Source organism: Lepidochelys kempii, chromosome 15, assembly GCF_965140265.1.
Source record: "Lepidochelys kempii isolate rLepKem1 chromosome 15, rLepKem1.hap2, whole genome shotgun sequence".
NCBI classification, from domain to species: Eukaryota; Metazoa; Chordata; order Testudines; family Cheloniidae; genus Lepidochelys; species Lepidochelys kempii.
In genome coordinates, this window is record NC_133270.1 from 17,418,228 (window position 1) to 17,444,537 (window position 26,310).

Below are 26,310 nucleotides of genomic sequence, written 5' to 3' on the forward strand. Positions count from 1 at the left end.
ACTGACCTGTGTCAAATGAGTTTAGTGGTCTTTGTAGTAGACAAGTGGCCACATCACAGAAACTGGTACCAACAGGCAACCTTGCTGGCAATTTTAGAGGACTGAATAGATACGGTGACCAAACCACATTTAGGGGGTTGGGCGTAACTGTCCTCTCGCTTCAGGCTTGAAGTACAGTGGCGGACTGGTGTGAAGAAGATTGTGCTGCTACTCCTGAGTTGTACCGGGTCTTCAGCCTGTCAATCTAGCACCATTCATGAGCAATAAAAACAAATTGTGGGAGGGAGAGCGGAACACCCAGTGGGAGGAAATAGGCCAACCACTTGCATCATATCTTCCCCATTAAGCAGAGTCCATCATCCCTTTTCCAGAGAAGAATCCAATCTATCTGCATGGTGGAGGAAGGTAGTGAACTATCGTGCACATTTCTCTATCTTCCCACTCAAAGACACAACCTTGAAGTAAAAATGAGTATAAAAGCACCCTTCTGTCAGTTATGCTTTTTTGTATTTTTTCCTTTTCCTTTAAAAAAAAAACTGAAAGGAGTCAATACGAGCTGTATTGATTGCCTTTCTGATTAAGTAAGCATTCACTAATCATTCTTTTTTTTTTTTTTTTGCAAAGTTCCTATAACCAGTTCATTGTCAGTTATGGTGAAACCTGTCATAAGGGACCAGCCAAAATCAGTTGCTTAGCAGAGAATGGCCTTTAAGTTTGAACAAAATTAGAGGCAATCTTACATATACTATAAAGTGGATGCTTACAACAGAGGGGTTTTCTTCATGCTTTCAATGTATATAAATAAAACATGGGGTTTACGTTTCCTTGTCTGGTATAGCACTCTCTCCCACACAGCACATGCAATGGGAAAAACTCCTTCACTTCTGCATCAAAGCCACAACTTTCAAAAGTGACCTTTGACCGACGGTGGCTCAGTTTGTGGCCTCTCAACTTCGAAGAGCTTTGGCCTATATTTCAAAATCATTGAGCATTTGTCACACCATCCAACGTCAATAGGAATCTGGGGGTGCTCAGCACCATTAAAAAGCCCAAATTGTGAGTAGCTGGGCTCTCCAAAATGAAGGTTCCAGGAAATGGAAGGTACTCTTGGAAACTTTTATTTCTAATCTGTAAGGACAACATTTTCCAAGGTCAATGTTGTCCAGTCAAAATCTGACCAACTTTGACAGGGGTTCAGTCTGAAAGGGTTGGTCACCTCTGTTTGCAAAGGGCTTTGTTGCAACTGTCAGTGCTCACTCCTCAGCATGTTTATTACAATCAGTCATACTTACCATGTAACAAATATGAATTAACCCTTCTCACCTCTGAGGTAAATTATTATCACTGTGTCGCAGCTGAGGAATCTGAGGCACAGAGGTTAAGTGACACTTCCAAACCCATAGAATAAATCTGTGTCAAATCTGGGCTTAGAATTTGAGACAACTTGATTCCCAGCTCTGTTCTCCCTATGCACTTCTCACTCACCAGGAGAAGCAAATCAGTGCGGTGTGCTGTGTCCTGTGCTTGCCCTTTCTCATACTCATCTCTGTTTTAGATCACCATGCAGGAGGGACACAAGCAAGAAGTTCTGATTGAAGAGAACAACCAGAGCCTTGATTATCAATCGGAGCCCAACCTGGACATCCCAAACTACAGGAAGAGCTCGCTTCACAAGACTTATCAGTCCTCCCCACTCCAGACAGACTCCTTTGCCGTCAATTCGCGATCCCTGAGCTTGAAGTCTGCTAGCAGGAGAGGGACAGACAAAGTACCACTTCATCCAATAAGATCAGAAGGGGCTGCTTCCACCCCCTACAAAAGCATCTTTTCCCCCAACTCCCTGTCAAACAGAAATGGAAGTCTGTCTTATGACAGTTTGCTCAACTCCATGTCCCCCTCCGGGAGGAAATGCATAGCCCATTCTGCTGTTGGCTCCGTCGGGTACCATTCGCCATATTTGTCAGCCAAAATGTGTCACCTCCGGGGGAGCGAGCTGCAACGCCAGGCTCCACAGAGTTTCAGCCCAGTACTGGGTGGCCCAGCGCCGCACCAACGGGACCCCTCTCCCGTCCGTTACGACAACCTTTCAAAAACCATCATGGCATCCATCCAGGAGAGGAAAGAAATGGAAGAAAGGGAGAAGCTCCTCCTCTCACACCCGGATTCAGTGTTTGCAGACTCGGGTGTGTATGACACCCCTAGCTCTTACAGCCTTCAGCAAGTCAGTGCGCTGTCTGAAGACCCTCGCAGCATGGTGATGAGATATGGCTCCAGAGACAATTTGATGACTGCGACCAGTTTTAGCACAAGGAACCCTATACTCCAGTCCTCAGTGTCTTCCCTCTCAAGTGCAATGGCCAGGGCACCAAGGACTTCCACAACTTCCCTTCAAGCTGATTTAGCCAATAACAATGTCCAGTCCCATCAGGCACTACAGGGCAGGGTGAGCAATGGCTCCTACAAGTCACCAGGCCATCAGGTCCCATCATCCCCTACAGGGATGCCTAGGTCACCCTCTTACGGTACGAAGGCTGTCTCATTTGTTAACACTGTGGAAATAACGGAGGTGCAATCTGTGGGAGCACAAAGGTATGGATTGCTTAAATAGCTTGTAAGTAACAAGGTTGTCCTTGCAGGCGAGTACAATAGCAGTTATTAATTGTCGGGACCCAGCTTACTTGTTTGCCTAAACAATAGCAGGCATTGTGATGTGCGTGGGTAGCTCTTTAGTTCTGGGTCTCATAACAACCTTATCGTCACTGAACATTTATTTCTTGTTACTCAGGCTGTAGGTTGTAATAAGGAGTTTCAGTAGGCTGAAGTGCTTCGTTAAAGGACTTCCTCTTTTTCTTGATAACATGTTCCAGTAATGGTGGAGTAGTGACGCTAACATTTTATACAAATCATTGAGCTTGTATAATGCCTTTTGGTGAAAGAAGAGTTTAAATTTTATAATGTGAAATGTTTTGATGATTAAATGAAGTTGTAAAGTTTTTACAAAGTTAGGAATAAACAAGCGTTTAATTGAATAAATTAGGTAATTAATTGAATAAATTAGGTAATTATTTTAAAGTTATGGGGTTGATTCTGCCACTCGTACCCACGCTGAGTATTGCCTTCTACTTTAGGACTGCTGGCAGCAAAAAATGTTACTTGTTGTGAGTAAGGATTGTAAAATCTGGTTCTTAATGATTATTCTGGGTGCCCAGTAATGCAGAATTGGTGATTAAAGAGCACTGGTCAATTAGAATCTACCTACACCTTGCTGTATTCTTCCTGGCATAAGGAAGGAAAAATTCTGTGTGAAAACTTATTTATTTTATTATTTATTTATGTTATGATTATACTTCTAGCTATATCCCATAAATTATTTGGATTGTCCATAAATAGAGAAAGTGTTTCCTTCCCAAAGCCATTCCACTTTTAATTCAAAAAATATTTTCCTCTTGGTTTACTGACCTGTTAATTCTCAGTTCATTCCTCTTGCCCATAATTGGATTGTTCATGATTAAGGCTGCGAGTCTGTCACAGAGGTCATGGAAGTCACGTATTCTGTGACTTTCTGGGACCTCCGTGACTTTTATTAAAAATACCCGTGACTAAAACGTAGCCTTATTCATGAAGGTGGGTGCAGTGATTAATTGGGCCAGTGAGGTCCAAGCAGTGATATTAAACTCCTATATCAGTGTGACTCTTCATTCAAGTCAGATAATTTGCCCAAACTGTTTTATAAAATCTGGTTTGCATGTGTAGTAATTTAAAATTAGATTGTTTTATGTTGCTTGTATGAGGTATTGGTTACAGATGTTGCTCTTGTTACTCTTCTAAACTAAAGTGGAGATACTGGTCTGTTTCTATGTAAAAGTATGTTTTCATTGGAAAACGGACTAGGTGAAACTGGCCTTCCTTCACTTTCTTAGTAGAGATGATTTAACAAATCACGGAATAAATTAATTTAGATTGTTCTGAATTGTGGCATATCACTGAATAGATTATTGATTGAATTTCCTCACATGTATTTATTTGAATATATTTGAACTTTTTGGAGAAGTCTTTTAAAAATATGGCTTGACTGTAAACAGCTGAGTGTTTGATAACCTCTTTTTATTGTTGTGATTAGTCAGATAACTCAGATACTATTGTTTCTGTTTTCTGATTGGTTGAGTATGGGAGCACTTGCATGTGAGAATTTATAATTTAGCTTCCTTGAATACTTGCAGTTACCACTTTGAAATCTGCTTTCTGCAAACATCCTTGCCAATAAATCTATTGTACAAATGCTCCCCCAAAAGGAAAGAATAAGAGGCAGGGAGCATGGCAAAGAGTGAGTTTCTTTAAAAATACCAAGTAAATGCTGTTTTAATAAATAAATAAATTCCCTCTTTTTTGCCCATCACAGCGGTCACCTCATGATGAGTTTCAGCAGAAAGACCAAGAACTGAACAGCGCTGTAGCCTGAGTTAATTTAATCATGGAGGTGGTCCCTGTAAAACAGAATTGAGGCTAGCTGGCAGGCTGCATCTGGGAAGCTTGTACCACCACTTCCCATGCTATAATGGTTCTACAGAAAAATGGAGGGTTTCAGTTTGCAGCTTAATATGAATAAGAACATGGATAACTGGTATCTGAGCAGTTTCCTGAAATGCTAGCATCGGTCACATGTGGTTCTCTCTCTTCCTTGGGGAAAATATGCACCTTGAGTTTGAAGGTCTGAAAAGACCTCACAATACACAGCCCATGCTGTAATTACTTCAGCTGAGTGCATGATGGAAGGATCTAATTCTGTGCATCAGGGAAGTCCAGCTTTTTTCCACACCTGATGCTTTGTGCACTCTGTCATGCCCTCTGCCATTGCCCTAAAATCCAGTGTTAGAAAGTTGCTGCAAAGCCTCTTAGTGAATTGTACTTGTTAAAATGATTTTCTCAGTGGAAGAATAGTGAACATTCAGCAAGAAGACACTTCTGTCCTTTTCTCTCCTTTTCATATATATTAAACTAATGAGTTTATTTTACTAAGAACTGTCTGTTTTCCCTTCCAAGTCTGCCCTCAGTTTGAGCCCCAAAGGTGCCAGTTGTTGCTATGGTAATTAGTATAAGGAGCGGGGAGGGAGGATGCTGATACAACAGCTGTTTGCATCACATTGGTCTCTGTCTCTTGTTGATCATACAGCTGTCACCTTATGGGCGAGTGGTATAGTGTCTGTAAATTCACTCCAGGTCAGATCTCTGGAGTTTTCAGAAATGCTAAGTGCAGTACAAGTGGCCTGACTAATTTATTTTTCCAAATAGGTTGAGCACCCATAACTTCCATTTGAGGTTAAAGGGAGTTACACTCAGCACATCTGAATATGAGTCATTTCCATTTACGTGCCTAGATGGTGCCCAAAGTCAAGCATAAAAATCAATACATTTGAAACTTTTAGCCTACAAGAGTTAACCTGCAGCAGGAGTTCTGTGCTGGTAACTCTGCATACATCTCATGCTCTACCTCCCATGACAGCAACACTGCAGATGCTAATGCCCCTCCTCCACTTTCTCCTAACTCCTGTCTCTCATGTTTCGTGGAGGAGATCCTCAGACCTCTTATGCTACATGATAAGAAGAAACTGGACTATTGAGACCAAATTCAGTGCTGATTTAGGCCCTGTGTAATCCCTTGCATTTCAGTAAGATTGAGCATGGTATAAATCAATGCAGAATTTGGTTTTTAAATAGTTTGCACTAAAGTTGGGAATACAGATTTTGGGGAGCAAGAGATTCAGATGCTGACAAGCACCTTTAAGGAAAATACACGCTGGGAACATCCCTGATTTTCCCTTAGGAAGCAGCTGCTTTATGTGCCACAGAGAACCCACATATTGGGAGGCAGTTCTCTGGCCAGTATAGGACTGGAGTAACAGTTCTATGCTGGTCCCCTCCTCCATTTTTATTATTGCAGTAGCTCTTAGAGGCCCAAGGGCCCCATTGTGATAGGCAAGGAACATGTCTGGAATGCACTGCACTCCTGCTATTCTCTGCCAGTGAAATGGCCCGCAAAGGATCAATACAAGCCAGTCCACTTTAGAGCCACCATTGGGCATTAATTGCATCATAAGGGGCTGTGCTCCATTGCTGAGCTCTACTGAGCAGGTGAAGACTTTTGTGTTTACTTTTTACAGAAGATCAGGGACATTGGCCATTAAATCACCACTCAAAAACTGGTTTCTGGAGCTAGTTTTCTTGATTAAGACAAACAAATCCCAAGTGACATGCTATAAAGAATTATAGGCTAAAGTCTGGCTTCAGTCACCTAATATCCCTTGCCTTAGCTGTATCAACTATAGTTTTCAAGATCAACATCTACACATAGATCTTGTCTACACTGGAGAAATTTGGCTGCTCATTCTATTTCTCCAACAAACTCTGTCCTACCAGTTTGCATTCCTGGCCCTGGGTGTAGTTTTCAGAGGGCAGTGCCCCTCCCCCGCAACGACAAGCCTCAAGCAGGCACAGAATTTGTTCCTCTATGCGTGGTCCCATTGGCCTGACTGGAGCTGCCCCACTCCCGCAAATATAGAAATATAGAAACTACACTTATGCTCCTGGCCCTGCTCCAAAAGCAGTGCTCCACCCACTGAACTTCATCCTCAAGTACTACACTGGTCTGACTGCTCCAGGGGTGGAAGTGTGCATGACCATTGCAACAAAAACTCCAACTCTTAGGTCTCTAACTCTCCCCAAAGATACCGGCACTCCAATACTATAGTGGTCTAGGCCATAGCAGAACAGACAACACTCTTGCTGCAGCTCTCTCACATCTGTGTTTCTGCAGGAGCTCCTGATATTCTTTTTGACAAGAAAGAATCAGGAGCAAATGTTCAGCCTGGCTTCCATTTTAAAAAAAGTAGCAAGAAATAGCTTTGGTACCCAAGGACTTATAGGAAATCTTCCACAATTTCCTAGGCTCCCAGAGCCTTTTAAAATCTGTGAGGAGCCAGTGCTTCAGGGAGCTGTTCTGGGAACTGTGGGATAGGTACCTGGAGGGCAATGAGACTGCAGTGGACCATGGCAACACTAATGTGGATGCAGGGCAGAACTTCAGTCAAACCCGCATGGACATGCTGGTACTTACACTTGTGATGTCTTGCCAGTTCAGTTACCTATAGTTTGGTTCTCTAGTGCAGGCATAGCCTAAGTGTGTAGCAGAACTTTGGTTGGCATGAAATACTGGAGCTGCTTCCTTAGCTCCAGGGCAGAACATTCATACCAGGTGTCAGATGAATCCCTGTCTTTACATCTTTACATCATGGGAAACTTTGGGCCAGTAGAGAGAGACATATTATTTTGGGAGTGTATGGTGGCAGTGTGAAGTAAAGGCTCATCAGTTGGATGCAATAAATCCTACCTTGTGCTGCCTCTAAATGCTTTGCTCCCATGCGGAGTGGGCCATGTTCTAAACCAATTAAAATGGTCTTGGCTTGCAGATTGTCCCCCAGTGCGGACAGCGCATTCCTTTTTAAAAATGTTCTTGAGACAACCTTAGCCACAGGTCATCAGCAGAGTTTGAACCTGGGACCTTCAACACCAGGTACAGATATCTCTCCCACTTGAGTTAAAGTAGTAACTCAGTGGGCTGCTAATTGGCTATTATCCTCTACATAGACTAGCCATCAGACAGGGACAGGAAAAAATACTTTGTAAGCATGTTCAGTGTCATTGAAATTAGCTGGGCGTTCTCTTTAAAATTCAATGACACAATCTGGCCCTGTACAAGAGTAAGCCATGTCCTTGCCTATAAAGCAGTTTCATCTGCTTCCTTATCCCTGAAAGGTAGTGTTGAGAAATTGATAGATTGATGGGACTGACATTAGGAGCAGCCAAGTAAGAGAATCTGCCCTAGAGCACAAACTAACCTTGTTTGTTTCAGCAGATTCCATTCATGCTCCATATATGCCTTACCTGAGGGCTATTGGATTGTGATGGACAAAGGATTTACACCCTACTTTGACATATGTTAACCTTTTCAATATGGTCATTTCTTTCATAAAGATCTTTAATCACATCTGTCATAATTGCTCTGTAAGGGCCGGATTCTACAGTGCAGCCTTAAAGCCATCTTACCCATTGCAGGAGGGGTCCGATGGAAGGGTGATTTTCTGTTGTCGAGTGACATAGGAACTCTTGTACCGCTGCTGGCATAGCAGGAAAAAAGGGGCCTGGCTCATGCACCCTGAGCTATGGTTATCCTTGGTTGTGTTTCAGCTCCCTTGAGGCCTTTGCAGACCATCATAAACTAGAGCATTCCTTAGGCTGCTCTAACATGATAGATGGAGTCCAGGAAATGCAAATGCGAGCATTGTCTAACATGGCACCAGGATTAGGGGAATAGAAACGTGAGCTTTAAGCTACCCTTTCTGACTTGCACTCTGTGTTTCCTCTGTAGTTGGGAATCTGGCCCTAGAGGCTTATTCTTTACTTTTATTGTGACATTTAGTGATTAGTAACAGCATTCTGTTCTTTCACTAGAAGTGTTTTGCTACTGCCTTTTCTTAGGAGATTTTTCGGAGTGCTTTTTTTTTCTTCTGAACATAAGTAAAATGAAGTTTGAGCAAAGGCCAGCAATGCAGAAGAGACCTTTCAAAAAAGCAAATTCTTACGCAATAAGATCCAATCCAGCAAAGCATTTAAGCATGTGATTAATCCCAGTGGGCCTGATCCAAAGACAAAATTAAGCTGCAGTCTCTAATTTCAGTGTGCATTGCGTCGGGCCCATTGACTTCAGTGGGGATACTCACGTGCTTAACTGTTTTGCTGTATCAGGACATAAAGTAACAAGGGCAATTGCTTGTCTGGCTATCTGGCTTCCATTACTTTGATCACTAACCCTGGATCGCTTTATATTTATTTTGTTGCAGGGAGGACATGCAGTTGAAGACACCTCATAGTAAAATAAATGGACAGCCAAAAGGAATTTCCAGGGCAGATTGTCGACTGGGTTCAACGTCAAGTTCCCAGGGGGCCCCGGTCAGTCCTGCTAGACACTCAAACGTTAAGAAGGTGTCTGGCGTTGGTGGAACAACCTATGAAATTTCAGTGTAAAATAAAAAGAAATTTAAAATAAAGAGCCATCCATTAAGCCAGCCATGAAGCTAGGTGCACTGTGAAGACTCAAACAACATCAACCACAAAAGGAGCAGCAGCTGCCAGTGTCCTTTTTTGTTTTTTTTTTCTGTTTGTTTTCATCTTTCTCTTTTGGCCAAAAAAGAGCTGCAGCCTTATTCTTGTGGGAATAAAATTGTACAGTCCATCAGAAACTGTCTCGAACTGACTGCGAAAACTGGCTACCACCTAGCACCTCAACCACAGAGATTATTTCTTTCATGAAAGAAAGCGAAAAAGCCATTGTGTATTTGTCTGTCAAACAAAACTGTCGTGTAGAAGTTGTGCTGTGATGAAGAATTAATCTGGGGTCATGTTTTTCCTCACCACGAGTTTTCTGGTCAGCAAAATCTTGGGACGGGCCACTGGCCTGACTGCTGTTTTCTTACAGACATGGAGACCAGACTCCCTGTTTGCAGTCTGTGTGTATGAGAACTACCATTTGTCCCCAAACCATTGTCGGTGTTATTCCTCCTGCTTTAAAGGAACCAGGCAGGGCGCAGTGGCCCTCAAGCATCATGTAGTGTTTTAAAGTCTCTCTCTTTCTCTCTCTCTCTCTCCCTCTCCCCCCACCCCCACCACTTGCTCTGGGTGGGAGGGGAGAAAGAATAGCAGCAGCTTCTCACTGTCCACGATTCGCCTCCCTATGTGTGAAATTCTGTGTGTGTCCATTTGTGTCTTATGGAATCGGACTGCCACATAAGTAAGGATTTTTCATTCCTCCCTGTTACTCCCCCTCCCTCTGTTTTTAAAGGCTTCTGACTCTGAAAAACAAGCCTCTAAGACATAAAAAAATTCAGATGGGAAACTATCTCCTCCTTTTTGTTTATGGGATGTATGCAGTAACATGGTTTATTGTCTTGCAGTGGTGCAGTGTGTATAATCTTAGAGGAAAGTTATCATGATCATGAGTTGAGTTTTGCAGTGTGTGTGTGACTGAGCCAAGCACATACATAGAGGATATAAATTTGCTGCCTGCCTAATGAGCACCAGCCCTCAGTATTGCTGGGCAGAAAGTTTTTTCCAGTCAATAACTTTTTTCAATATCAGTTATGTCTATTTAGTTCTCTGGGCTTTCCTCCTTCTCCTGCCCTCACAAAGCTATGTTTATCTTGTTGGATTTTGAGGCAGCATTATTTTAAGAACCAAAAAAAGAGCCAGGCAGATAGCATATGGAATCTCTGCCTTCTGACTGGCCCTTCAGAGGTAAATAGGTTTTGCTGGACAACTAAATTCATCTCCCCTTCAGGATGTTGGCTTCAAAGGGAGTAATGTTTTCTCTGCATGCCATGCTGAAAATGGAGAGATCTCCAGATATTTGATAGTTAGAATTTATGTAACAATACATAAACACTAAGATTTATTGTACATTGAGGAAAATACTGACCTCAGCTTTGCCTTAGTTAACATTTGCCTCATGATTCAGTAAATTTTGACAGCCACCTCAATATCTGCTTATTATGTCCCTTGTATATCACATCTCTTTTTGAGAGGTTGGATAGAAATGTATGGGGTTAATCATGCTTCTGAGTAACGGTCTTGGCTTGAACCAGATCATCTGAAGAGAGAAATTTGGAAATTAACGTAGCAGAAATAGACCTAAAGTAATAGTGGACAGCAAACTAGATATAAGCTTGCAGTGCAGTATGGCAGCAAAAAGGCCCAGTGACATTTTGAACTGCATACACAGAGGTATCAGAGAGCAGAGAAGTAATAGTCCCTCTATATAGGTTTGGTATAATTTTATCTAGAGTATTGTCATTAGTTACAGGCATTTTATTGCCAGAACGATACTGGGCAGAAATGATACTGACAAATTGGATCAAGTTCAGAGGGGAACAACAGATATAAACAGAAAGCTGGAGAGGCTGATTTATAAAAAGATTAAGAGGTAAAAATATGTAATTAATTGACTGAGCAATGATTAAGGGAAGGAGGTATGATAAGCTTACAGATATGGAATTTGAAGAATGTAGTTCCAAAGGTGATACAAGGGGTTATCACTGGTAGCAAATGGCATATATTTAAAAGGAAAAACATTAAGCTAATAGTAGGGGTAGGGGTTGTGGAATAGTCTTTTTTTAGGAAGCCTGACCACTTAGAACATTTAAACTAAATTGGATAAAGTATTAGAAAACCTTCTACAGGGAGCAATTGTGTACTGGCAAGGTACTTGGTCTAGATGGCCTTATAGTTCTCTTTCATCTTTAATTTCTACTCATCTGCAATTCCAGCACAAATTTAACTCTTGAGGGGTGAAATTCATCTCTGTGGAGAGAGTTGCACAAGGTCTGTGCATCACTTAAGTACCACTTAAGCTATCAAACTACTTAAGTACCACTTAAGCTATCAAAACAGGGGTTAAATGGAACATAGGCCTTGTGTTGGCAGTCTGTACAGGGGCAGATTATATCACCCTGAGTGATTATAAAACCAAGCCATCCAAGTGAGGCTTTTATATTGCACCAATGTAGCTTTTAAAATATGCATCCCATGGCACTACACTTTGAACATACCTTACGATGTTAGAAAAGAAAAATCCACATATTTTAAGGGCAAATAGGTCTTTGAAATTACTACATAAGCTCCTGAGCAAGAATGGCTCAATAAGACTAAACACAGTACTATATGTGTAAACCTTTCAAACACTTATAGCCAGGGTTATTTAGCTATAACTCATGTGGAGAGAGGAAGAAAAATGATTGCATTGGGGATACAAATAATTAGGTTAAGGTGCAGTTCTATATACTTTTTCTGAAGGTGGTTTAACTAGAGTTAAGACTCATCTGGCACATTAATAGGCTTATGATGGTACTAAAATTCTTTTTTGAAGTTTGCATAATAGAGTAATGTGAATGACCTGGAGATGGAAGTAAATTTTTCAACTCTTCCTGGAAGTAATAATCTAAGAAATAATCTGAGATTGCACTCAGTAAATTCAGCCCCATTCCCATCTAAAGCCCCAGTCCTGCAGTTGGAGCCATATGAGCACAAGCATCTGCTTGCATAGTTCCTGTTGGATGAGTGGGGATCTACTCATTAGCAAAACTGCTGTTGACTTTGGGAGCAAGATCTGGCCCATGTTATTTTTTCAAGCTTTCCAAAATTACAGTTCTTTAAGCATTTACAAATTATCAGTGATGTGCTATTTTTACTCACATAGTCCTTCAGTGTTTATAGACAGTAAGGCCCAGAACTTCAGATGGTGTGATTTGGAGTAGTGCTCTTTATGTTGGATAGAGCTACGCCAATTTACATTAATTGAGGATCTGATCCCCTGGATCATAACAGAAGATCCACTGCAGGTTAATATATTTTTAAAGTAGCCTCTTGTTTTGTCTTTCTTAATTTGTGCTTCAAAAGTCTTAAATCTTTTTAATATGTTTTTATTTTTAGCAGTAGATTGTATATTATGTCTATTTCTTATTTAAGAAACATCAAGTTTTCATTGCAAATCCCATTTTATTAGCATCATTTCACTGTTCATTCATTCCAGTTTAACACCCCAGTTTCATTTTAGTACAGTGTATCCTGAGAGCTGTAGCTTTAATTAACTGTATAATAAATAGAGTAACATGATATTAAATGAACCGTACTCCCTGAATGGGTGAGAGAGGAGATGTTTTTACTTGAAGCCTTACAATTTTTCTTTTTTTTTTTTTTTACTTCTTTGTGTGTTGACTTAATAGGAAAACCTGCATAGCAATGAATTTGAAACGGTGGGCTAAATTCTGCTCTGACTTACAACTGTCATTTGGCTCTGTATGTTGAAAACTGGATGCAGAAGTACCTGAGTGAGCAAAAATGTTGTGTTGTCTGAAGGGGAAAAAAACCTCAGGGTTCTATATTTTCATGCAGCTGGGTAATAAAGTTTCAGAGAAGTGCAGCTTGTGAGTAAGTATATTAAAGAAATCTCTACCTTGCATTATTGTGGGAGGCTATCACAGGAAGCACACAGTCAGCACATGTTTGTATTTACTTTTTAAATTAAATAAAACTCAAATTCAATCATTTCTTTTGGTTAACCTCAGCTGTAAGAGCTACCCAGACCTGTGCTTTAATGTCAAAAATCTGATATGTGGCAAATGAACTGTTTGTCTTGTTGTTTTGAAAGTGGAACCCAAGCATTATCTGAACTTTGCCTAGGATAATTGCATCATGAATACTATAAGGAAGCCTCTTCAGATGATGGCTGCACTCCTATAAAGCTTAAATGATGTGGAAATTGCAATGCAGTTTTCTTTGTACTCTACCTCTGGTCCAGCCTAGAGATATATATTTGAAGAGGGAAGGGTCGGGAGGGTCAATGTTGCTGTCACGTAGACAGTTTGGGATGTTTATGTTGACATGTTCTTACAGTCTATATTGCACCTGTTCTGCCACCTTGAATTGTTGGAATGTATCTGTGCAGGCTTTGTGGAGCTCTGTCTATAAAACATTTTTTGGCTCTGGTTATACATATATGGATAGATAGATAGATAGATTTAAATGCTTGAGTTACTTTGGTATTTTAAGGTGTCAAGTTTTCCTGGTGTTTCTGCATCAGACTGTATAGCTTCAGTATTGTCTAGAAGGCTCATATGTTCTTTCTGCCCCTTTTCTGAGGCCTTGTTAATATTCCATTGATTACATCACATTCCATGGGTGAAATCCTAAGTGGCCTTCAGCTCCCCCTGACTACACAGAGAGTTGCAGATACTCAGCACCGTCCGTGGGCTGGCCTCCATGTATATGTAAAACGTAGAAGTGTGTGAAATGTGGTAGTCTTGCATGGAACAAAGGTCAATCTGGATGCAAAAACCTCCGGTGGTAAAACACAAAGGAAACTAATTGTATCTTAAACACCTTCTTCCAGATGCCTAAACGAGGGTGGAAAACAAGATGAGATGACTCCTTATCGTAATCTCTGAAGGCACTAGTATTGCCAATGATTAACTGTGCTATCCAGGACAACAGGATGTGTACATCTGACAGATAGCCAAATTCCAGTCTGTCTAACCATCTCTATCAACCTGTTTGTTTCTAGTCTGTGACAATATGCCAGTTAGGTCTGTGCTACTAGTTTATAGTTGATACAGTTGCCAGACCCTCTTAAGAGCAGATCCCACAGCAGCTGCTCTTAAGAGGGTTTGGTGACACTGTATGGTGACACTGAGAGAGGATTCATTCATGAAGGGTGTTCATTGTAAATGCTTGTCATGCTTGTGTTCTGGAGTCTCTTTGAATGATAAAGATTAGGCTATATATATATAATGATCAGATCCTCAGCTGGTGTAAATCAGCATCGCTCCATTGACTTCAGTTGAGTCAAATGGCTGAGGGTCTGGCCCACTATATTTTATATAAAATCATTCCAGCTTATTCAGATGTTTTCTATAAGACACAGCTAAATTTACTAAGTTAGCATTAATTTCTCTGATTTCTTTTTAGAGTCCTGTGGGTTCAAGTTTCGGCTCACTTTTAAAACTAGAGACGAGAACGTAATATTTGAAACAAGGAGAGACACAGATGGGAACTACTTGCAGGTGAAAATAGCTTTTAGGGGAAGAACAATTATATACCAAGTGGATTTGAATTACTGTCAAAATAATTTTTGTTCGTCTTATCACAATAACTGGAGTTTTTAAAGAAGACATCTCACAGCTCGTGAACTTGTATCATTGAAACATTTAAAAAATGTCTCAGTTAGACATTTCAAACTATATGGTGAAATATGATCTACTTCCATAGTTAAAAAGAATTTTAAAGAACCGATGGTACATTTGACTGTGTCTTATAAAGATATATGATATGTGTATATATATCTATATAATATATACATAAGTGTGTACATATATTCAAAGAAAACTGGTTACAGATCTGCTCATCTGGTATATTTTAAAAGTGCAACTGATGTTTGTTTACAGAAACAAAATTAGGGGCTGTGTCAGCTGCAACATATATACCAAAAATATTTGTTGAAATACAAGCTGAAAATACAATAGAAGATTAGATCAGAGACAGCATCTCTGCCAAAGGGTTCTCTTGAAGGCTCTGAAAAAGTAAAATCAAGTAGGTGGCAGAGCAAGTTAAGACTCTTTTGAGGAACATTTAAAAAGAGGGGTGGTTATGAAGACTTGGGGAAAACCAGTGTTATTATCTTAGACCTTGTCTTTCAGGTTAGTTCCATATATTTATTTTCACTGGTACACCCTCCTATTGACCCATATCTTATGTATTCACCTTCTTTCAAAGCCATTGTAGAAAGCAGGATACAGGACGTGATGATCTTGCTGTGGTAAATCCTTTGTTCCAGTTCTGTTCTATGCATGTCTCCATATCCCCAAGTGTGTGCAATATGGCTGTCTTAGTATATGATGTCTATTAGCATACTTCCTGGACCTGGATCTACAAAGAGGGGAAACATGCCTGGTGCTCAAAGGAATAAAGCAGGGTGAGTGTGGAAGGGTGGGTTGCATTTCCTAAAAGAGGGTGAGAGGATAGAAAATTCTTCAAACAAAGCAGACTTGGAAAAGCTGGCTCATGTACAGCAGTAAGACACCTTGTGTTTCATTGACCTTGGCAGCATTTCATTAGTCCTTTCATGTGAGCAAACTGACCTCAAACAATTTCTTCCTCAGTAGACACACAGCCATACCCATGTACTCAGCTATGGCTTTTGCACATTTTTGGACATTAAATCTTGTTTCAGCGTGAAATAAGTGAGTCTAGGTATAAATGATTCACCCTCTCTGGTGATTGTAAAGAAGAACTTACATTATCCATATTATCTTTCCCCTACACTTTCTTTCCCTCACACTATCTCATGCCATGTAGCTATCCTGTTAGATTTCGTTCACATTCATTCCTTTTGGTGGATCCTTCAGACACTTGTACCATAGAACTGGGGTTCTCTATTGCTCATCTTCAACAGTAACTGTTTGTGGGAATTAAAGAGGATTAACACTAGCTGTCCTCCATGTATTAGATCTAGTGTGTAGATCCACTCCCGGAATATCTGGCCTCAGCAACAATAGCAGATGTGGAAACACTGGCTTTCTGGTCAACATGAACATAATCAGCATCTGCAGATATTCCACCTATCCATTTCTCATTAATCAAAGTTGCTCAGGACTTCTTGTGCACAAACCTTCAAGTGGAGGCACCCAGTTTGTGGTCCAGTGCTATCGCAGAAGAGTATGTTATGATTTATGGGCCAGATTCTGCTCCGTTCCTGGGCCTTCCAACAGTCAAACAGAATCTGAAAGCTCCTTATGGGAGAAGAGAAGTACAGCCAACACAAAAGTTCAAAAATTGCTGTTTTGTTCTTTCTTTTTCTCTGCGTTCTTCTCTTGCGCCTTCAAGGCACATCTGGTTCATATTGTCAAACTTTTCTTCACAACCATAAGGACTTTATTGTTTTAAAGTGAAAGCAGTGATTCTCACATAATCATGACTCCGGGAGCTGGGGTTTTAAGCCAAATATCAAAAATTCTGAGACTTGCCATAAAATCCTGAGAGTTGGCAACACTGTAATGTAATTTCCTAACAAACATCTAAGGGGAACCCTATTTGCAAAGTGGCTGTTCACAGAGGCTGACTCACCACAGCATTATGGTCGTGTGACTTTATAGAGTGACACTGGTGTAAAACTGGGGTAACACAGTGAACTAGAGCCCCATAGCCATCTCTGTGTTCTGACTAGCAAAACTCTTGTCTCAACATTAATCCTTTGGCAATTCTCCTGCACTTGTTTGTTTGAAAAAATAATATAGTTACTTTCCTGCCTACCCTGACCAAGAAACCATCTGATGGTATGATATGGATTTTGTTGGCTAGTGTATGCCCCAAATTTGGGACTTTCAACGCCTGATTATGTGAATTGGACGTCCAATCCCTTTGACAGCTTTGAAAGTCCCAGCTTAAATTTAAGCTTCGTTGAGACAAACAACGGTAATATTCGTGCTGTCTTTAGAATTCCAGCCAAAACAACTTCTTGCTTGGATTTAAACATCGCCTTGCAATCCTTGTGCCAGCGCATGAGAACTAGATGAAGAAACTGACTGGAAACAAAAATGAAATTGTCCCATCTGTTTTCACTCTGAGATCTGTTCGGAGTGCAGAAAGCAAGCAAAGAGTAAAAAATTGACTAGATTTCTTAAATTATTTCAGTTTTAAATGATCTAAAGTATCATTGTTAATTACTTAAGTAAGACATTTTGTATTTTAAAAATTTCCCCTTTGCAAAAAACCAAAACCAAAAACCATCCACCTTACAAACGTAAATGGTTTAAAAGCCTTTCTTGTAAGAAGGGTATGTAGGTTACCAGCCATGTAAAATCCTCAGGACCCTATTGAAATTTCCAGAGTTTATTTAATCTCTTAAAAATCCCACCACTCCGTATCAATGCTCACTTACTGGCATGTTTTTTGCTCCATGGGGTCAAGAGTACCATTCTGAGGATGCACTTAAGCTATTGCCTGGACTTGATGCCTGCTGGGAAAACTTTCAGTGAGATAGTTTAGGGAAAAGATTAAAAGAATATACCGGGTTTGCCTTGGAAAAGTTGGTGCCTGAGTAAGAGATTAAAGAAAAGTTAGGCTGTCATCTGAGGAACGTATCGCTTTGTAATTACTGTCCATGTTTTGGAACCAAAGTATCCTTAAGTGAGTGTGTATTGAGCCACAGCTGCACACATGGTCCTCAACGGAGCCTGACTCTAGGGCTTTTCACACCAAAACCCCAGCTTTGGCCACCTGAGATAAACAAGTAACTCTCTTAGATATGGCATGAGAGAGTACCTGTTTCCAGAGGGACATGATACCACATATTAAGCCCAGTGAATTACATGTGCACAACTTCCAATGAAGTGGTGAAATCCTGACCCCATTAAAGTGCATGAGTTTTGCCATTGACTTCAGTGGATCTTGGATTTCACCCAATGTGTAATTCTTAAGTGGCACCTTTAGGACATAAGTTATCTAACATTAGAACAACATTTAGGGATCCTAATGAGAACTGGTCAAAAATGTTCAATAATTTTCAACGAAGGGCATTTTTTTGTGAAAACTTTCACCAATATTTTCCCATTTTTTGACGAGCTGTACTTCTAATGGTCCTGCTGCAGCACTCCCACAAAGCCTGTGTAAAAGTGCTCTATACGGGGGATCTAAAAGGGCCTGGGATGAGGAAGAAATCCTTCATCCACAAGCTAAGGTTTTGGTAATGGAGCAGCTAAGCAGTACTCAGCTGTCTTCCTGCATCCACCTCCATGGGAAATTTATACCTGTGGATCATGGGCCATGGTATATGGCCATGGCTGATAGGTCGGTTCCCGTACCATGTCCCCAGACCACCTGCACTGTAGCAGAGAAGCACTGTGCCTATGGAGGTGAATAGATTCCGTGTGGTTCACATACACTGGAACCAGAGCAGTTTCACTGTGTTGAAAGACTCCTTCACCCATTTTAGAAGAGTGACAGCATATGGTCCTAAGTTACTGAATGTCTTCAAAATGCTTCAGGATCCTTGGATGAGAGGCACTAGGGGATCACAATTTAATATTATAACTTCTATTATGGCAGACAATGCCCACAATAATAATCAAAAACACAGGTGTTGGAGGGAATAAATGTTGTCCTGATTGTTCGTCTTGTGAGATCACACATTAAATGAGTTCATGCTACCAACAAAAAATCTTTCCAAATATCTCTATCCTTTTGCTTTTATTAGTTTGTTTTGTTTTAAAGCTCTGGAGAAGGCATTTGATACAAGATTTTTGATACAAGTTAATGGTCTGATCCTGCTGCTTTAGTCAGGAAAAACTCCCATTGCTGTCAATGCAACACCTGAGTAAATTCAATGAATTTCCTTGTGGGCTCAGTCCTGCAACCCTTACACTGCTAGTCCAGTTGGTCTCAGGATCAGCCCCTAACTGTCTCAGTGAAAGATGTCTGCAAGTATAGATTTTAAAATAGGGAAGCAAATGCTTGTAAGTAGATGGGTTAGGGTATGAACTGAGTGATTTTTCAGAAAAGTTTTATAACAAAATGCAAACATACAGATTACTTCCATGGAGTTGGTCACAATCTAATGTACATTAGATAACAAAATGTGCAAATTTTGCACAGGTATTTTACTGGCATTTTCCCAGCATTATGCTTTATGATGCAGAAACCAGATATAGTAGTTGTGTGGTCAGTGTGAAGGGTGATCTGGTGGGTAAGGCACTGGGATGGGCTTTAGGGGAACTGGGTTCAGTTCCTGGCTCAACCACAGATTTTTTATTTGACTTTGGGCACATCAGTTAATCTCTCTATGCCTCGGATCCCTCTGTGTCAAATGGGTCCCCCTGTGTCAAATGGGGGATACTGCCTCTTGACCTCACAAGGGTGTTGTAAATCTCTGCCAGGGCTCAGACCCTATAGTGATGAGGATTAGATAGAGACACCCCATAGGTATCCAGGAGCAATTCGGTAGCTGTGTGCATTTTCAGCTCCATGCTAAAGAGTTGAGCATCTTTTTAAATCACTGCTTTGGTGATGGAGTTTTGAGGCTGGTTGTCTGATGGATGTTGTTTATGGGAATCTAGGTCTCAAACACTGACTTTGAAAGACCAGTTTAGTACAGATCCATAACAACTTTCTGCTTGATTCTTTCTTTGACTTTTTGAATATTTCCTTATAATGTTTATCCCACTGCCAATAATACCTGCTTTACAGTGTCCTATTTATTCCAAAAGGGCATATGCATGACTGCCTTAAGCAATTTAGCTCTCCTTTCCCTGCTTATTGGGATGGTTGTGCATATAATTTATTTTTTTAAACAATGAGCAGAAATACAATAGAATAAACTGCAGTAGATTGAGTGGCCTGAGAAAGAAGATACTACATCTGACTGAACTGTGGGTTTGCAGCACAGAATACAGAATGGTAGTGGGCTTTTGGAGCTGCTGCCAAGGCCCGCGTTGCTGAGGAAATACAACTTTTTTTATTTTTTCTTGAGAGCTAAAAAACTACTATGTTGCCATGACAAAAACGTTATTACTTCCTGTCTTTTCGTGTCCATTTTAATGTTGTACAGAAATACATATAAATATATATCTGATGCCCAGTATTCATAGCACATGAAGGATATCAAAGAAGGAATAAAATCATATATTGGTGTACAAAACATTTCCATTGCTAAGATGGTCCTTTCTGCAGGACCCTGATTTTAATCATAATTTGAAAGAGGTTGGGAGAGTTAGAAATAATAACTGTTTGGGATGTTTAAGATATGAAAACACACCCTGCTTTTAAGGGCTAGTTGGTTAGGTGTGTGTGTGTGAGAGAGAGTGTGTGTAAATACAATTTGCATGAGTTTATTTAAATGTAAAGGCAAAATAAATATATTTATTTTCACTTGTATTAAAGCACAGAATGGCTGCATTTTTCAAAACCTGTAACCCTAAGTAAGAAAATATACCATGGTAATTTACTGTATTTCTCCCTCATTTTTTTTACCGAATTTATAATACTGTTCTCTCTGGGTATTTTGCTTTTCATTTAATTTCCAAAATAAATTTTTTCTTGTGTTTTATCTACATGAATTCTTTAGATATCTATACAGACTCTTTTTATATATATCTAAAGTGCTGGAGATTGCAGAGCCCCATTTTAGCATCATGTCATGTGCTGGCGAAGGATCTTTATTCAGGTTGTGAGAGGTTTCGTTTATGTACTTGTAAAGATAATGTGGAAAAATCACACATAAATCAGTTTCCAAAAAAAAAAAAGGAAGAGGGACCAGAGCAATGGCCCCTCCTCCTGCCCTATCCTCCCTGGGGCTTTGAGGGTGCGCCCACAATCCTTGTTCCCCATGGAATATTCTGCCTTCTTTCATAGCTTCATAGAAAGCCAGAAGGGACATTGCGATCATCTAGTCTGATTTCCTGGGTAACACAGGCCAGAGAACTTCTCCAAAATAATTCCTACAGCAGATCGTTTAGAAAAACATCCAATCTTGATTTTAAAACTGTCGCCGCGACTCTTGGTAAGTTGTTCCAACTTAAAAATGTACATCTTATTTCCAGTCTGAATTTGTCTAGCTTCAACTTCCAGCCACTGGATAGTGTTATACCTTTCTCTGCTAGACTGATGAATTAAGGCCCGCCGCCCCCTTAACCTTCTCTTTGTTAGACTCAAAGAGCTCAATCTGTTTAGTTTATCACTATAAAGACATGTTTGCTAATCCTTTAATTATTCTCCTGGCTCTTCTCTGAACCCTCTCCAGTTTATCAACATTCTTTATTTATTTATTTATTTATTCATTCCTGAAGCAGACCACCTCCCATTGTTCCCTCTTGGGCAGGGGAGCTCTGCATAACCCCTTACTATGTGTAATGTGCACCATCAAGCCCTTTATGATTTGTCCTTTTGACAGTTAGGGTGTTGTTATGAGCTGGATGAAACCTGATGTGCTGAATTGTGGGGAGGGAGAGCTCAGTGGTTTGAGCATTAGCCTGCTAAATCTAGGGTTGTGAGTTCAATTCTTGAGGGGGCCATTTAGGGATCTGGGGCAAAAATTGGGGATTGGTCCTGCTTTGAGCAGGGGGTTGGACTAGATGACCTCCTGAGGTCCCTTCCAACCCTGAGATTCTATGAATTAAAACCCATTAAGCTGGATAGTTGTGCACTCATCCTTCAATTAGTTTAACTGTAAGCCTAAGCCCCCACCTAAGACAAAAAGTGTGTGTGCAACTAGCCAAGCGCTTTTGACTGAATATTATTTGGGGTCGGAGGTGTGAGAGAGAGAGAGGAGGCCCTGGTCAGGAGGAGGTGCTCAGTAAGCAGCAGTCCTGTTACAAACTGGCATCATTGGCAGAATCTGACACCCCTCTCCCACCAAGGAGGGAAGGGGATATAGAAGAGGTGATCATAAAAACAGATGGAGGAAATTGTCTGCCTATTAGCTGAGCAGCAGTAAAAGACTTGCACACTTCTCCTGCAACTTTTGCAGAGCCAACAAAAGCAGCAGGCGGTACAATTTGCCATGCAGCAGCAGTGGTAGGGGTCTCAAAACTCAGCAGTTATTTCAGGCATCGAAGGAGGTTGGGGTCCCTCTGAAGAAGCTGACCCCAACAAGGACAAAGTCTAGCCTCTCTGAGGTATGTTTCCGGTACGGGTTGGAAGGTCATAAGTGGAATACTTGCCCTTTTGAAGGTTGGTACTGTGGGAAGGGAATACAATGGTCTGAGGATGGCAAGAAAAGACAAATCTTGACAGAAATGGGACTTGATCTTTGGAACAATCCATCAAATGCCAGTGTCATGTATAATTTGTTAGCTGGAATTTGTAAGCCCCCTGTATGTGAAAAGGGTCAGGAAGAGGATGGAGTTCTGCACCACTCTGTGGATATCACAGATAATTTAGATCAGAGTACCAGACTACCCGAGGAGGATGAGCATAAGATAGATGAGGTAGAAGGTGAGCCAAAATTAGAGTTTGAGCTACCTCCAACAGAAATGAATCCTGGGAAGCAGGTGTGGGTCCAGGGAACCATCAGAATGCAAACTAGGGCCCAAAGGGAGGAAGCTGGCACCCAAATGGTGCTACAGGGGGTTGCTGTAGCGTCCGAGATGACATGAGGAGGGGGGAACTGTGAGGTAACAAGGGAAGTGTGAGTAGCTCAAGCCCCTTTTCAGGGTGCCTGGGAACAACTGGCTGAGGAACGTCCAGCAACCTTAGCACACAGGAGGCTGCTGCTAATTATGGTGAGCAAGTGGAAGGGGAGCTGGAGTCTCTGAGAGCCCAGACCATTCAGGGGTGCAGCCAGCCACACCGATGAAATAGCCAGGGAAAAAAAGGGTGTGGGTATTCTCTCTAGGAGATCTTGCTCTGGTGTGGGCAAAGTTCTAAAGGGGGCATGTAATAGGGTGGCTTGTCCTATGGGCTGGAGACCCTGGGGCTTAGCGGACACTAATTATAGAATGGGCCCTACTTGAGGGGAACCAGGCAACTCCCTATAAAGAAAAGAAGGTGGATCCAATAAAAGGGGAGAAGGCCTGGGAGTTGCAGCTATGATGTTGGATACTGCAGGGAGGAAAAAAAGACTTCTGCAGGACCATGACACCAGGGAGCTTGGAAGGTGAATTTGGATGAGCAGGAGGCTCCTGCGTGGGGTGGGAAACCCTGATTGTGTTTGGAACCAGACATCAGAACCCCAGTGAGGTAAAGCTGGGAGATCACACCAGGATAGAAGATGAGCCCTGGAGATGAGAGAAAATGCCAGAGCTAAGAAAGGACTTTTATTTGTGTTGTAAAAAAAAGGACTTTAGTTTGGGACTCTGGGTCATTGTAAACTGGTTCTGATATTAAACTAGCCCCAAACCTGGTATTTTTAACCAGAAAGAGCCTCCTGTGAGTTCTTAAAGGGTCCCAAAATGCGGAAAAACAGAGGTGGAGAGCCTGCAGAGACACCTCTGGCCAGGAGGGGGTGCTCACTATGCAGCAGTCCTATTACAGAGCTGAAAGGTAAGAAACTGCTCCTTGTGGTCTTGGTTTCTTATGTGTTCAGACGCACAGGACTTTGTATGTTCCTTGTAAATAACCAAAATGCCACCTAAGAAAATAGCAGACTCCATCAATTTCTACTTCCAGCTGGAAGATCCCCAGGGCTCTGAACTTTGACTTAATAGGAGCACAACAGGTGTAAGAAGCAGGATCCAGTTTCCAAGGAGCGAGATTGTCAACTGGTATTCCTGTTGAACCAAGATGAAACAAATAATGGAGGTGCTTGCAGAAATCAGAAATGGCCAACGGGATTCAAAACAATATCTGGAGACTTCACAAAGGGAACTTAAAGCAGCATCTGGAGCATTCTCAGGAAGGGCTGATGGCTAAATCTTTGTTGGAGAGACATCTGCACAGTTTCTAGGCAGGTCGGGAAGCCCAGCTGCAAAGCCCTCAGGCTGGAATGGCAAGACAGATCAAAGAGGTGACTAGCAAACTGACTGCCATAGACCAGAAGTTTTCTCCTGAAATAGTGGAGACTGTCTAAGCTTTAGCCAGCATGGAACTTGCTAACATAGATGAACTGCAGCAAGGACTTAGCGAGCTGAAAATTCAGCTCCAGAAGGAAATCCAAGGATCACAGGTCACAGTGGAAAGCAGCTGCTTAGCTGAGGAATTGAGCCAGGGGACTTGAATAAGACTGGATATTTACAACAGTTTTCTGCCCCAGTTGTAACCCACAGAGGCCCAGAGGGGAGAGGTCAGGCTGTTTCATCCTAAATAATACAAAAGCTCCACTCTCTTTGAAGGGAAAACACCCTGGGAGCATAGGTACTGGAACAAGGGGTGCTGGAGGTGCTGCTGCACCCCCAGGCTTGAAGTGGTTTCCCTTATATACAGGGTTTACAGTTTGGTTCAATGGCTCTCAGCACGCCCTCAGCAATGGCTCTCAGCACTATAAAAAATGTTCCAGTACCCCTGCCTGGGAGGCTCAGTTGGATCAATTCAACAGGAGAGCCACAAATGACTGGCTGGGAAGAAGGAAAGAAAGGGGGTTTCCAGCTTGGTGGCCCAGCTCTAATAGTGCTGCAGAACTTACCCCTAGGAAAGAGAGAGAGTTATACAGACCTGATGCAAGCCCTTGACTTGCAATCTGGAGCTAGCCATCAACCTCAGCAGGCCAGTGCACAGCTAGGAGCTAGAAGAGGGAAAGAAGAAACCCCCTCTGAACTGGAGAAGAACCTGAAGAGACTTGTGTTCCTGGCATACCCAGATACCCCAGAAGCCTTCCAGGATAGGGTGGCAATGGACCAATTTATAGATGTTCATGTGGACTTACAGATCAAGATCAGTGAAAGAAGGCCAAAGGCACTTCAAGAAGCTGGGGGATTTTGCCACAGAAATTGAATCTTTTCTTGCAGAAGTGTGCTGGAAGAGGAAACAGCTGCTAGTGAGGAAGATGGAAGCTGATCACCAGGAGCCCTGTAAGTACAGCTCTGTGTCTAATATGCATAATAAAAAAGAGGATTCTAATTTGATTCATATTGAATTATAACAGAGTATAACTTTGATTTGTAAAACAAGGGAAATTGGCAAGAATGCAAAAATGTAAAGGAAACAGTTCCGTTAAATGCTGCTACTGTGACAAAACTGGACAAAAAAGGATTGTTATAAATCTAAGGCAGGCCAAGACAGACTGCTGCAGGTGCCTAGAGAGACACTTTGAGAAATGGGGGAATGCCAAGCTGAAGGGGCAAAGGTACAAGGATCAGCCCCACTGTTTTTGTTTAGATCCGATCAATTAAACAACAATAATGGGAGTTTGGCTATTGGGTATGTAATAGGATCTATGATATGTATAGGGATAGTTGACACGGGCTCAGACATAACAGTTATTAGACCAGTCACACTAAAAAGGCTAGGGAATAGGGGATCCAGAACTGAATCACCTAATTGGTCTCAAATAGAGACTGTGACTGGGGCAAGGGCACCCATGTGAAAATAGGGTTTTGACCATTGGACCTCTGCAATTTGAGCAAGAAGTCTGTGTGGCTGCAATAGTGGATGAGCTAATAATTGGCTTATATTTCAGTCTGGCTAATAACTGTGTAATCAGTGTCAGGAAAGGTGTCTTACACATTCCGTCTGTGGAAATTCCCTTTGGAGAAATTACCCGGGTGAGACAAATGGTGTGTAGTCAGCTGGTCTGCAGTGAATGAATTGCCCTACCCTGGAGACACAACTATTATAACAACTACATGCTGTGGTAGCTGTCCAGCAAGGGAAAGATGGGAAGTGGGTGAAACCTGTTTTGATATGCAGGGTCTTCGATATGCAGGGTCTTTGATATGCAAGCGGGATCTTAAGGTACATCTACCCTGTGATTTAAAAACCTGCGGGACTGAGTCTCAGAACCCAGGTCAGCTGACTTGGGCTTGCCGGGGTCTGCATAGATGTTCAGGATCTGAGAGCGTCCCTTCTCACAAGGTCTCAGAACGTGGGCTCCAGCCTGAGCTGGAACTGCTACCCTGCAATTTTATAGCCCGGCGGCCTGAACCCTGTGAGCTTGAGTCAGCTGATCTAGGCCAGCCGTGGCCATGCTGCGGGTCTTTTATCACAGTACACACGTACCCTTAGCTGTTGAAGCTCTTGTGGATCTGAATCAGGAACAGATCCCCGTTCATTTGCTGAATGTTTCTG

The 26,310-nt window shown here is 41.6% G+C and overlaps 1 protein-coding gene across 6 annotated transcripts in view; it reads left to right on the forward strand.

The window, feature by feature from the left end:
• The window catches only part of ZDHHC8 (zDHHC palmitoyltransferase 8), a 198,801-nt gene that overhangs the window by 167,632 nt on the left and 4,859 nt on the right, over window positions 1-26,310 (forward strand). For 2 of the 6 annotated variants that reach the window (XM_073312852.1, XM_073312854.1), the window contains exons 10-11: window positions 1,556-2,589; window positions 8,895-14,540. In XM_073312852.1, coding sequence (XP_073168953.1) covers window positions 1,556-2,589; window positions 8,895-9,078 — 1,218 coding nt within the window. In that variant the 3' untranslated portion in view covers window positions 9,079-14,540. Of the gene's footprint in view, window positions 1-1,555; window positions 2,590-8,894; window positions 14,541-14,568; window positions 14,779-26,310 lie in introns of those variants that run through there. The other 4 variants (XR_012155059.1, XR_012155058.1, XR_012155060.1 and 1 more) reach the window with 4 other exon arrangements.